This window comes from Hemicordylus capensis, chromosome 2 (assembly GCF_027244095.1).
Source record: "Hemicordylus capensis ecotype Gifberg chromosome 2, rHemCap1.1.pri, whole genome shotgun sequence".
Taxonomy (NCBI): Eukaryota; Metazoa; Chordata; class Lepidosauria; order Squamata; family Cordylidae; genus Hemicordylus; species Hemicordylus capensis.
Window position 1 is genome coordinate 64945566 of NC_069658.1, and position 13454 is coordinate 64959019.

At 41.4% G+C, this 13454-nt stretch overlaps 1 protein-coding gene across 9 annotated transcripts in view; it reads left to right on the plus strand.

Moving 5' to 3' along the window:
* Positions 1–13454, plus strand: part of LOC128344194 (uncharacterized) — a 111769-nt gene that overhangs the window by 82280 nt on the left and 16035 nt on the right. For all 9 annotated transcript variants that reach the window (XM_053293841.1, XM_053293846.1, XM_053293845.1 and 6 more), the window contains one exon: positions 7363–7521. In XM_053293841.1, the coding sequence (XP_053149816.1) occupies positions 7363–7521 (159 nt within the window). The remainder of the gene's footprint in view (positions 1–7362; positions 7522–13454) is intronic.

Here is a 13454-nt window from a genome sequence, read left to right on the forward strand (position 1 = left end):
AAAAAGAATCAAAACCATGTCTGGAACCCAAAATTCTCCATATATGCCTTGCGGCTTTAAACACAAGTAATGACCTAGATCCACAAATGAATGATGAACCCAGCACCTGCCAATATTTCAGTGAGGGTCAGATAACCTTCAAGCTGTGCCCAAGGCGTAGTCAAAACCTGAGACTCATTGTTCCACCCTAGGACTGAAGATAGAATAAATGCCCAGTGATAAGGCTGAAAATGGGGAAAGTTAAACCCACCTTCTTCAATGGGTAGTTGAAGTTTACAAATTGAAAATCTAAGCGGGTGTCTGCCTAGAAGAAGTCATTAACTAATTTATACACTTGCTTAAAATATGGTGAAGGTAGAAGAATGGGAAGACCTCTTACTATATATATATGAGCCTTGCGGTTAGATTCATCTTAATTACATTTCTTTTATCCCAAATACTCAACACAATTGTAGCCCACTGATCTAAGTCATTTTTCATTTGAACAAAAAAATTGGAAAAGTTCATATTAACTAATTTTATTATGTATTTGTGTTTTTTACTTGTGTTTTGGGCGGTTTACAATTAAAATCATTTAAAACATTTAAAACTTAGCTGGTCAATGACCAAATAAACTTATATCTATCTTTAAAACCTAATATTAGAAATATTAAAACTTTAAATCTAATTAAAAGCCTGAGTGAATAAATGTGTCTTCAGTGCCTTTTTAAAAGTTGCGAGAGATGGGGAGGCTCTTATTTCAACAGGGAGTGCATTCCAAAGTCCAGAGGCAGCAACGGAGAAGGCCTGTTCATGAGTAGCCACCAGATGAGTTGGAGGCAACTGCACACAAAGCTTTCCAGGGTGCTTTCCAGATTAGCTGCTGGAACAGCATCAAAATGCCTCCGTTCAGGCAAGTTGCATTGAAAACGTAAATAACAGGGGGAGCAGTCTCTCAACAACCTGAAAACACCGGATATATGATGTCCTAGCTCTATATCGCAGTTATTAAATTTGAGACAAGGCATTGGCAATGTGAACGGCACACTGCTGTCATACCACACTTCCGAGATCTGACGTGACCCCATTGCAGGGTATAATCTGGAAAGCATCCAGATGATCTTAACAGGTGGTGGGGGTCATGGTGAAGAAGACGTTCTCTTAAATACCGAGGGCCTACGCTGTTTAGGGCTTTATAGGTAATAACCAGCACCTTGTATTTTCCCCAGAAAGTATCAGCAGCCAGTGTAGTGCTTTCAAAACAGGAGTAATATGGTCTGCTAGATGACCAAGAGACCAACCTTGCCGCCACATTCTGGACCAACTGCAGTTTCCAGATTATATACAAAGGCAGCCCCACAAAGAGTGCATTGCAGTAATCCAGCCTAGAGGTTACCAGCATATGTACCACCATTTTGAGGACGTTCATCTCAAGAAACAGACGCTGCTGGCGTTATCAGCCGAAGCTGATAAAAAGCACCTCTGGCCACCGCCTCCACCTGGGACACCAGGGAGATGTTTGGATCCAAAAGCACCCCCAGACTGCATACCTGTTCCTTCTGCTGGAGTGTGACCCCATCAAGAACAGACAGATCAAAAATGTCTCCTGAGTTCTGACCCCGCACAATGAGTACCTCCGTCTTATCTGGATTCAGCCTCAGTTTGTTATCCCTCATCCAGCACATTACTGCCTCTAGTCAGGCATTTAGGGAGGTTATGTCTTCTCCTGATGATGTTGACCTGAAGAAATAGATTTGGGTGTCATCAGCATATTGATAACTCCCTGCATCCAATCTCCTGATGATCTCTCCTAGCAGTTTCATGTAGATGTTAAACAACATCGGAGACAATATGGAGCCCTGAGGGACACTGTGCACAAGTTCAGATTTTGAAGAACAACAGTCTCCAAGAGAAACCATCTGGAATCTGCCCGTGAGGTAGGAGTGGAGCCACTGTAAAGCAGTGCCTCCCACCACCAATCCCCTCAGAGGTTCCAGAAGGATACTATAGTCAATAGTATCGAAAGCTGCCGAGAGATCCAAAAGGAACAACAGAGGCACACTCCCTCTGTCAGTTCAAAGTTGGAGATTATCCATCAGTCCAACCAAGGCAGTCTCTATCCCATAGCCAGCCCAAAATCCAGTTTGAAATGGGTCTAGATAATCAGTTCCTTCCGAGACTGCTTGGAGCTGGGAGGCCGCCACCTTCTCAAGCACCTTGCCCAGCCATGGAATGTTGGAGACAGACTTGTAATTGCTTAACTCTGAGGGATCCAAGGTAGGCTTCCTCAGAAGCGGTCTAATGATTGCCTCCTTAAGACTAGGAGGCATCCTACCTTCCCTCAGAGACACATTTATAATCTCTACCAGGCCTTCTACAACAACTTCCCTGTCAGATAGTATAAGCCATGTCGGGCAAGGGTTAAGAGGACAGGTGGTAGGCCGCACCATTCCAATCAGCTTGTCCACATCCTCAGGAGTCACAAACTGGAACTGATCCAACCTAATCACATAAGAGGAGTCACTGGACACCTCCACATCAGACACTGAAGTAATTGTCGAGACGGAATTTAAGGTGGCCCGAATACGAGAGATTTTCCCCACAAAGAATTCATTAAACACATCACAGCGGGTAATCGATGGTTCCAGATTCCGATTCAAGGGAGGGGGGCACATACTAGCCCTCTCACAACCCTGAACAACTCTGCCAGACGTGAACTTGCAGATGCAATACGGGCAGAAAAGAATCACTTCTTTGCTGCACATATTGCCTGAGCATAGATCTTCAAATGAGCTCTATGTTGCAATCTGTCGGATTCAAGCTGAGTCTTTCTCCACCTGCACTCCAGTCATCTACCTTGCCGCTTCGGCCCCTTTAGTTCTTCTGTACACCAAGAGGCCAGTTTTGAAGTGGGTTGGAGAGGACACTTAGGAGCGATCATGTCAACTGCCCCGGTGAGTTTGCTGTTCCAATTCTCCACAAGGGCATCAACAGGATCACTAGCAGAGCCAACAGTAAATCCCTCCAAGGGTTCTTGATCCAATAACCTCCTCGGGCAGACCATCCTGATAGATCCCTCACCCCTGTGAAGGTGGGGTGTGACTGTGAGTCCAACCTTAACCAGATGGTGGTCCGTCCATGACAATGGGGAAATCACAGGAGTCCCCACCCATGGAACGGCACCCTGATCACAGTGAAAGACCAAATCAAGTATGTGACCCGCAACGTGCGTCGGTTCCTTTTCGGCTAAGGAAATCATCATTATAGACCTCCAATAATATTGCAGCCAGGAAACTACTATATGTTTTGTAAAACCCCACGGAAAATCTATTGGGCCCTGGGGCCTTTTTAGATTTTATGTATTTGATTTATTTATTAATTGCTATAGAGAAAGAGGTGCAGCTATATGGTTAGATGTGGAAGATGTACCCACTGCAGGAAACAATATATATCTGCCTCAATATTGCCTGTACTACTGCTATACAACTTGGAATAAAACTAAAAAACCTGCTGATTTAATACACTCCATGTATTAACACATCCAGCAATTTCCATATTCTGTTATAACCTTTAAACCTTTTTTAAGCTGATCAGAGATAGTTAATTCAATGCCATCCACAATCAGGTTAATTTTATTCATGCATTTTAATAATATTTTTATTCTAGTATTATCTTTATAAATGTTAATTAGAGACATTAATTACCACAAATAATAGAGTCAACATAGGTTACAATGAATAATAGAGTGAGCTGGATTTGGTGATTTGTTAATTTGTAATTTATTAATTATCCCTAGAACTTTATCTTAGGTTACCTCTTATTTGATTTTGTTCTTCAGATACCGTTTTTGTGTGTGGAGGGTGGGACTTGATATCTACCCATTTTCAGCAATGAATGCCAACACAAAACATTTTTTTAACTTCTCTGCAAGCTCCATGACCTCCTTCAGTAATCCATTCACATTTTTGCCTTGTTGACTAGCTCCCTCCCTAATTGGCTTCCTGCTTCTGCTTTATTTATTTACTCATCAGCCGAGAACAAAATTTCATGCACTTAATGAAGTGGACTCTAGTCCACAAAGGCTTGTGCAGAAATAAAATTGTTTAAGGTGCTAGAAGACTGTTGGTTTTTACTTTACTTAAAGGGATTTTTTTGTTTTGTTTACCAGTTTTTTATTTCCCCCCTTGACTTGTCCTTGCATTTGTTTTTCCAGCATTTGTACTAATTTTTTATTTTTTCATTTGAACTTTCATTACAGGCATAGATACTTTTGGACACACTAAGCTTCCAATATTCGTATTCCCCTTAGAGGACAGGAGATATATTGCATTGGATGCCCAGTAGATCTTAAACTGGATAGATATTTTGAAATCTATCTATCTATCTATCTATCTATCTATCTATCTATCTACATTTTTATACTGCCCCATCCAAAGACTCTAGGTGGTGTTTTTACTTTATTAGGAGAGGAGGAGCCAGTAATAGTGGTCCACACAAACATTTTACATCTTAAACCAGAAAAGGAAACTATGCTAATGATTACAGTTTTACCAATAATAGTTTTTAGCATAGTGTCTATCATTGCCAGATGAATGCTACCATACTGTATGCTAATGGTGGAAAATTTAGATAGACTGTTCAGAAAGCAGCCAACAACATATGAGTAAGTTTCACTTGGACTTGATGGACATCCGTCATAAGTGTTTTGTATCAGGCTTTCAGTCCTAATGATGCAGGCCAATCAGGTTGCAATGAGTATATTAAATTAGTCTGTTCATAGAGTTCTAACCTTTGATTCATGGCACCCAAATCCCTTGTTGAAAATATTTTCTCCACAAGTTGCTCTAGGACTTCTGTTATTAATTGTGCATTTGCAAAAGGGTTTGCAACACGTAGTGTAGCCATAAACCTCAGATGGAGCATATAAGCAACCTAATTATCACCTGGCAGATAATTATACCTTTGTAGTAGAACATATTTCAGCCTTGCTTGAATAGTTTTCAGCATAGAAAACATTCATAGCAAGTTTTATAAATACATATTGTTTTCCTTAAGTGATAATAGACAGAAGGATGATTAGACAGAAATACTGTGAATATGTTTAGTTTTTGATGGTGTATAATTGTGAAGTTAATTACTACTTGATTTGTCTAAAGTGACAGCTATAAATCTTTAAAACATGTATTATTCAAGGATATCACATTTTTGGACATTGCTTATCATGTGATGCCATAACTTAGTCCAAGTATTTTGCCCTCAGAGAATACCAATAGTAATAGTTGAATAGTGACATGCAGATTAAAGCATTATAGCCATTAAAGAGATTGTGATAAGGAAGGTGGGGCGGGGGGAAGATTAATACAATCATTCCTACTCTTATTATTTGACAACCAAAAAAAAAAAGTATTGTTGGTTGGAACCCATTTTCTTTGACTTACAGAACTCAGTGGGAGCCATTAAGCACCAGTCCAGCCTTTATCTGCATAATCCTTATCTTTTAGCACCATAGGCTGGGTTTGGGTCACATTGGAGTAAGGACAACCCAGGTTCTGCTGCGTGTTGGTGCTTCATTCATTTTCATGTTCTGAGCTGAAGAATCTGCAGCATTGAGGTGTTTGAAATATTGATCTTTCTGTGTGAAGAGATCAGCAATTATGAATTTGTTACATCTTTTATTTATGATAGAGATAATCATGGGAGATGATCCAGATTAAATTAGTCCTGACCTAGCACCATTTAAATAAATGAGTCATGATGAATTTCAATGGGGCTTTATTATGACTAACTTACTCTGGACCCTGCCTGTGATTTCTTTGTGAATAAAGAACACAGTTTAACCTCTTTGAAGTACTTCAAGTTTATTCATAGTTACAGCAATTCAACAGGACAAATTGCATGCTTGTAATTTTAAGAATGATTTGGGTTAATGATTAAGAGTGCAATCCTATTTTCAGGTTATATTAGCCAGACAGGGATAGGTTTGCTACTAGGGTTCCTATGCTGGTGTAGCTCCATATTATGCTATCTTAATGAAGCTATGATGCTGTAGTTGAAGAAGTTACACTGTTGTGACAGCATAAGGGGGTGGGGGAGAATGAGAAAAGATGGGGTTTGGTGGGAGACCAGTAGCTAGATAAGTTAGAATCCTTTGCTGCCCCAGGGCTAGGTCCAACCGTGGGATCTCTTGCTGTTTCACCAAGCTACATGGGCCACCTTCAATACTGGACTGTATTACTGGAAACTCTGGATCCCATGCATCTGACAGACTATAGAAGGTGGCATGGCCTAGGCTAAGTCCCAGAGAGATCAGAAAGGTCCCATCACGAGCCCTTTTGTCCCTGTAGTTGTGTGATTAGGATGTTCTCTGCTGTCTTTCTCTTCTTTGACCTATAATTATTGTTGTCAGGGCACTCAAAAAGTAGACTTCACATTGTGGAGGTTACCTGCTTCCCTTTGCATTCCTGTTTCCCACCAAACTATCAGCCATCTTATAGTATCATCTCCTGTGAAGTTGCTTGCTGAGTGTCCACTATTCCTTATCTATGTGGCTCCTTGCAACTGCTAGCCCTTACCCACACTGGCACCACATCAGGATTTGAATACTTCTTCTAGCAGGGATGGACTGTCATTTAAATATTCAGCGTGCAGGCCTCATAACCACTTGGCCATGATGTTGGCTTTTGTGGTTGGAATGATAATCCTTCCTCCTCTGTCTGCTGCTGGAATTTACCACCTCAAAGGTTTTTGTTAGTAGTTGTACTTGGGCTTTCAGGAGGTTGAACCCCTGTCTTGAAGGGAGCCCATCTGTTATTTGTGGTGATTGAGGCCTGTGGTGGAAGCAGCACAATGGCTTTTACTTGGTAGCATGCTTGAGCATTCTCTTCATGAAAAGGTTTGAGAGGGTCTTCATAAAGGTATCTCAATGTTCCCATCATTGTCATGTGTTTATTGAGCCTGACCATGCATGGCTAATGTGGGACCATCAGCAAGCATCATTCTAACTGGTGGCTGGTGATGACGTTGCTTGGAATACTATGGGAGTGGCTCTCGCTGCCATGCTGCCTTTTTTCCTCTACTATTCTTAATGTGCTTTCCATGTTTTCTCCTGTGAGATTGCAACTAGTTACCCTGATGGTAAACCCTGGCATACTGACAGCCATATTTAACCATAGGACTCTGTGTAAATTGGTTATGGTCCTCGAACTAAAGCACAATTATAAATGCCATCTCACTACACATTTTGCTCATATCATAATATTGCCTGCTAGTTCACTTTACACTTAAAGGGTTTTCTGTTTTCCATTTGTGTTCCAAGAAAGGAATCAATTTATCTTTTAAAACGTGTAAAGTGGTCATTTTTGTACTGTGTTTAATGTTTCTCAGGAAATTCTGGAGAACTCTTTGAGCCAGGAGTTAAGTGTGGAGAATGTACTTGCAGCACTTCCAGCCTTCCCCAAGGGTGCCCCTCAGCAACGTGCTAAAAGAGCAGCAGAAGCCCTGGTAAAGGCTCAAAATTATTCCAGGCAAATGGCAATGCAACAGGTGAGGAAATTGGGGTTTATTGAAACTTACAATTCTTCTGATCTACTTTGCAATGTCTGGTTTGCTTTTTCCTTCTACTAAACTTATCAAATAGCTGGCATATAAAGGTTAAAATTCCTTTGTCCCGTTGTTGTCTAGTGCCTATGCAGGCATTATTCCCACTCCCTGCTGGCTAGGCCAATTCTTTTTGTGTGTGCGGAGTTTCATACAAGTCCGTACAATGGCTTGTGAATACTGCCATTCATGGCCAGCTCTTAGGGTGCACATGAAAATGATCAACCATCTCCTTAAAATAGAAACTCAAACGTGACTTGGAGATTTTTCTTCCCTATTAAGGAACCAAAAAGGTTTGCAAATTAAAAATTCAATTAACTGAGGAGGAATTGGGGGGGAAATTAACACGAGCATATCTTTCTGTTTTCCAACATGAATGTTAATTCACATTCTGCTAATCTATTAGCAAAAAAGTATGAGTGTGTCAAATTGCTGATAATAGGTGAATAATGGTTTCATTCTAAAGAACTTACAAACAGTTTATATAAATGTCTTTTTAGGAAGAGCAAACTTTGCAGGGTGTGTGTGTGCGGACATTATCAAACTTCATTCACCTTTCCTAGATAATGAATTTTGGTCATGATCTTTCATTTTGATATCTTCTTGTTCATCCAGTTGTGAAATGTTGCATCAGCTAGAAGTTGGAGGCTGCCTAAAGAATGAACCCCTTCTAGACAAGCAGTCTGTTACTGGGACTTTTTTGAACTGGTTTGAGACTATTTCAGATCTTCTGTGGAAATGTCCCCAAGATATAGGCTGTGATTCAAAGGACTAATGTTCACATAGTGAAGGAAAGCCATGTTGAAGCAGCTCCTGCTGCTGAGGAGAGAGACAGGTTTTGTAACTGAGTAGTGGGCCTGTCTAGTGGGTATTTATGCAAAAATGCAATAGCAGAAACATTTCAACATGCAATATAACATATTCTCATCCCACATTTTTATTTTCTTGCTCCCCCTTAGTCATGCTCGGCCACCCAGTGAAGGTCACAGTCAAGCTTGGCCACACGGTGCAGTGTGGGCCAGTGGGGCGGCAGGGCAACCACACCACCCAGGACAATTAAAGAGGATTTGGGGGCACCCAGAGGGTGTGGAGGCTCTGGATTTCGGCCTGGAAATCCAGGGCTAAGAGCATGCTCCCTCCTTTATATAGACAACGGAAGTTAAGCTTCTGCTTCTGGTTTGTAGCAAACAAACTGTGGTTTGCACAACCCACATTTGAACAGAATAGTTAATTGTGGTTTGCTGAAAACTAGAAAGGGAACCTTCTCTAATTTTTCTTCCATAACATATGAAAAAGGGGAGAAGGGAAAGAGAGAGCACGTGAGCCCAAGGTTTGCCACATTGCGTTCTGATAGTAACCAACCTTGGTTTGCAATAACTTTTTTTTGTTTCCAACAACTAACTAACTAACTAACTAACTTTCTTTCTTTCTTTCTTTCTTTCTTTCTTTCTTTCTTTCTTTCTTTCTTTCTTTCTTTCTTTCTTTCTTTCTTTCTTAACAAACAGAGTTTGATAACCTAAGTTGGAGTTTGACATAACTAGATAAAATATTTTTGCCACTCTGTTAGGAATTAATTTTAATACAAGTGTGCATTATATCTACTCTTTATAGAGGGAGCCAGGGAGAGACTATAACATAGATTAGAGCCACCTAGGATCCTAAATCTTGGGGAGGATTACTCTTCTCATTCAGCACTCTCCTCTGCAGGAAAAACACCGAATGTGGGGATGTCCAGGTGGTGTAGCTAGGGAGCACCGGGGGTATGGCTAGCCAGTATACTTTCTATTTTGTTGCAAGTGAAGCCTGTACAAAAGGGATGGACTCCACTTGAACCAAGATGGAGCTTTGCGCTTAAAATCAAAAAGGTTTCAGAGCAGCTTTTAAAATAACACCTGGGGGATTGCAGACAGGGACTGGGTGGTATCAGGTTTGGCAAGCAAAATCACCTAAGGTGCAAACGATTCAGATAGACCAGAAGCAGACAGAGTAGAACCAGAAGTAGAGCAGACGGAAGCATATGATAGCTGGTCAAATGACAGTAAGGGAGATAACGCATGCCAACACCAGGTAAGAGACTCGGTGAATAGGTGTTTATATACCAATGCCAGAAGCCACCAAGCCAAGATTGGTGAGCTGGAGTGCTTAGTTGCTAATGAAAACATAGGTAAAGTGGGCATAACAGGAACCTGGTGGAACGGTGAGAACCAGTGTGACACTGTTATTCCTGGATAAAAACTCTACATAAAGGACAGGGAGGGGCAGATAGTGGGTGGAGTAGCACTGTATGTTAAAGAAGGGATAGAATCCAACAAGCTAGAAAACCTAGGAGGATTGGAGTCCTCCACAGAAACATGATGGGTGATAATATGAGGAATGGGAGGAAATGTGTTACTAGGGACGTACTATCACCCTCCAGATCTAAACACTGAGAGTGACCTGGAGTTGGAGAAGCAAATCAGAGTGGTGTCAAAGAGAGACAGAGCTGTAATAATGGGTGACTTCAATTACCCTCACATAGACTGAGCAAATTCACATGTGGGCATTGACAGAGAGACCAAATTTCTAGACATGCTAAATGACTGTCTTAGAACAGTTGGTTGCAGAACCAACTGGAAAGAAAGGGACCTTGAATTTAATCCTGAGTGGTGCCCAGGACCTGGTGCAGGATGTCAGAATTGTCAAACCATTGGGGGAAAATGACCTTAGGGTGATCCAGTTGAGCATATATGCAAATGGAGCATAGCTAAGAAAGTCCAACACAGATGCACTTCAGAATAAGAAACTTCTAAAAAATGAGGGGTTAGGTAAAAAGGAAACTGAAAGTGACAGTCAGGAGGATCAAATCACTCCAGAAAGCATAGAACTTTTTAAAAACCACAATAATACAAGCTCGGTTGGAATGTATACCGAGGGGGGTACCATCAAGTTCAGGAGGATGCCAGCGTGACTAAAAAGTAGAGTAAGGGAAGAAGACTTCCTTCAGAAAACAGAAGTCCTGTCCAAATGAAGAAAAAAGGAAGAAACATAAACTCTGGCAAAAGAAATGCAAGGAGACAATAAGGGATGTAAAAAGGGAGCTTAAGCATATAGCTAGAAGTGTCAAGGAGAATAACAAAAACTTATTGAAGTATATAAGAAGCAGAAAACTTCCCAAGGAGGCGATTGGACCCTCAGATGATGAGGGTGTGAAAGGAATTATTAGGAAGGATAAGGAGACTACAGAGAAACTGATTGAATTCTTTGCATCTGTCTTCATGGTGGAGGATACTGACCATATACCTGCTCCCTGAGCTTCTCAGGCTTGGAGGCTGAAGAACTGGGTCAATTTGAGGTGATGAGAAAGGATGTTCTAAAGTGTCTTGAAAAACTAAAAATTAAGAAATTACCAGTAGTTCTGAAGGAACTCAAATGTGAAATTGCTGTTCTCCTAGGAAAAATATGTAACTTGTCCTTACAATCAGGCTCTGTACAGAGGACTGGAAAGTAACTAATGTAACTCCAATTTTCAAAAAGGGATCGGGGGGGCAGGGACCACGAAACTATTGGCCGGTTAGCTTAACTCTGTGTCGGGTAAATTGATGGAAAGCATACTTAAGGACAAAATTGTTAAACATATAGAAGAACACACCTTGCTGAAGGAGAACCAGCATGGTTTCTGCAAGGCTAGGTCTTGCCTCACTAACCTTTTGGAGTTCTTTGAGAGTGTCAACAGGCATGTGGATAAAAGCGATCTGATTGACATAGTATACTTGGACTTCCAGAAAGCTTTTGACAGAGTTCTTCACCAAAGGCTCTTGAGTAAACTTAGCAGTCATTGAATAAGGGGACAAGTACATTTGTGGAATGGTAACTGGTTGAAGGACAGGAAACAGAGAGTAGGAATAAACTGACAGTTTTCGCAATGGAAGTAAGTAAGAAGTGGGGTCCCCAGGGATCTGTACTGGGACCAGTGCTCTTTAGCTTGTTCATAAATGATCTAGAAGTTGGTGTAAGCAGTAAAGTGGCCAGATTTGCAGATGACACTAAACTATGTAGTGAAATCCAAAAGAGATTGTGAGGAGCTCCAAAAGTATCTTTCCAAACTCAGTGAGTGGGAGACAAAAAGACAAATGTGGTTTAATGTAAAGAAGGGGGAAATGATACATATTGGAGCAAAAAACCCCAACTTCACATATACATTGATGGGGTCTGAGCTGTCAGTGACTGACGGAGTGATCTTGGGGTCATGGTTGACAGCTCATTGAAAGTATTGACTCAGTGTGTGGCAGCTGTGAAAAAAGCAATTCCATGCTGGGCATCATTTGGAAGGGAATTGAAAATCAAAATGCTAGTATTATAATGCCCTTATACAAATCTATGGTGTGACCACATTTGGAGTACTGTGTACAGTTCTAGTTCCAGTATCTTAAGAAGGACATTGTAGAACTGGAAAAAGTACAGAAGAGAGCAACCGAGATGATCAGGGGCCTGGAGCACCTTCCTTATGAGGCAGGTCTGCAGCATCTGGAGCTTTTTAGTTTTGGAAAAGAGGCGACTACAGGGAGACATGATTGAGGTATATAAAATTACGCATTGAATACAGATGGTGGACAGAAATTTTTCTTCCTCTCTCACAACATTAGAACCACTGGTCATCCTTTGAAACTGATGGCCGGGAAATCTGGGACCAACAAAAGGAAGGACTTTTTCACACAGCGTGTAAAAATAAATCTGTGGAATTCTCTGCCACGGAATGTGGTGATGGTCACTGGCTTGGATGGTTTTAAAAGGGGCTTAGACAAATTCATGGAGGACAGGTCTAATCTGGCTGGCTATAGGTCAGCCTCATAGGCTAGATGCCTCTAAATACCAGTTGCAGGAGAGCAACAGCAGGAGAGAGGGCATGCCCTCACCTCTTGCCTGTGGGCTTCTCAGAGGCATCTGGTGGGCCACTATGTGAAACAGGATGCTGGACTAGATAGGTCTTGGGCCTGATCCAGCAGGGCTGTAGACATTTACTGTTCATGGATGGCAAACATCAGCATAGAGCTAATATATCATCTCTCTAAACCACAAAGGAATGGGAAAGGAAATGTGGATTGTGAAATTATTCAAGGAACTAGAATAGGTGACTGGGGACTGTTTTTGCAAATAGAGGACCTGCAAGGTGATAGGACTGCACAGTTAAGCACAAGATAAAATGCAAGCCATGCGCCATCTCTTTTATGGACCTCCAAGCCCCCACCCCCACCCCGGCCCTTGCCACTGTGATTGGGGTTTCTCTGCTGTAGTGAGAGCTATCAGAATGCTCAATTCTTAAGTGAAACTGTGTTGAAGATTGTACAGTTTCCATTTAATCCTCTCCCCTGCCCCACTTTGCCTTCTTTTTTTTACCTGTTGGAGAAATAGAAACCAAAAGAGCAAAGAAACAAATGAAGGCAATGAAGCACTCCACGTCATTTGGACTCAATTGTGGCTAATGGAATTTGTTTACGTACTAGAAATGAATAAAGCAAATAAGCCAATCCAGACCCACTTATGATTTGTTGCAAAACAAACGCACACCCAGAGTCTGTAGCAGAGGCAGGCTTTTGAATAGAGGAGCCACATATTAATATCCAGCTCTCTAGCCAGTGGAATACCTTAGATTTATAATTACTGTAATTTATTGCATTGTCTGAGAACTGGGGAAAAAATTAATGCAGGTGGTTTGGACCTAAAGAACATGAGTAGCAAGCAAACAGCCACTAATGGTCTTTCACAAACTCTTGTGTACATGTCCATGCTCGCTTATACTGTAGAAGGTAATTTGGGCAGCAGTTCTAATATTCCTAGTTGCACAAAAGGTTGCACAAGCAGAACAGCAGCAGCTTTGGATGATGCTCCAGAGCAGGCCTGCT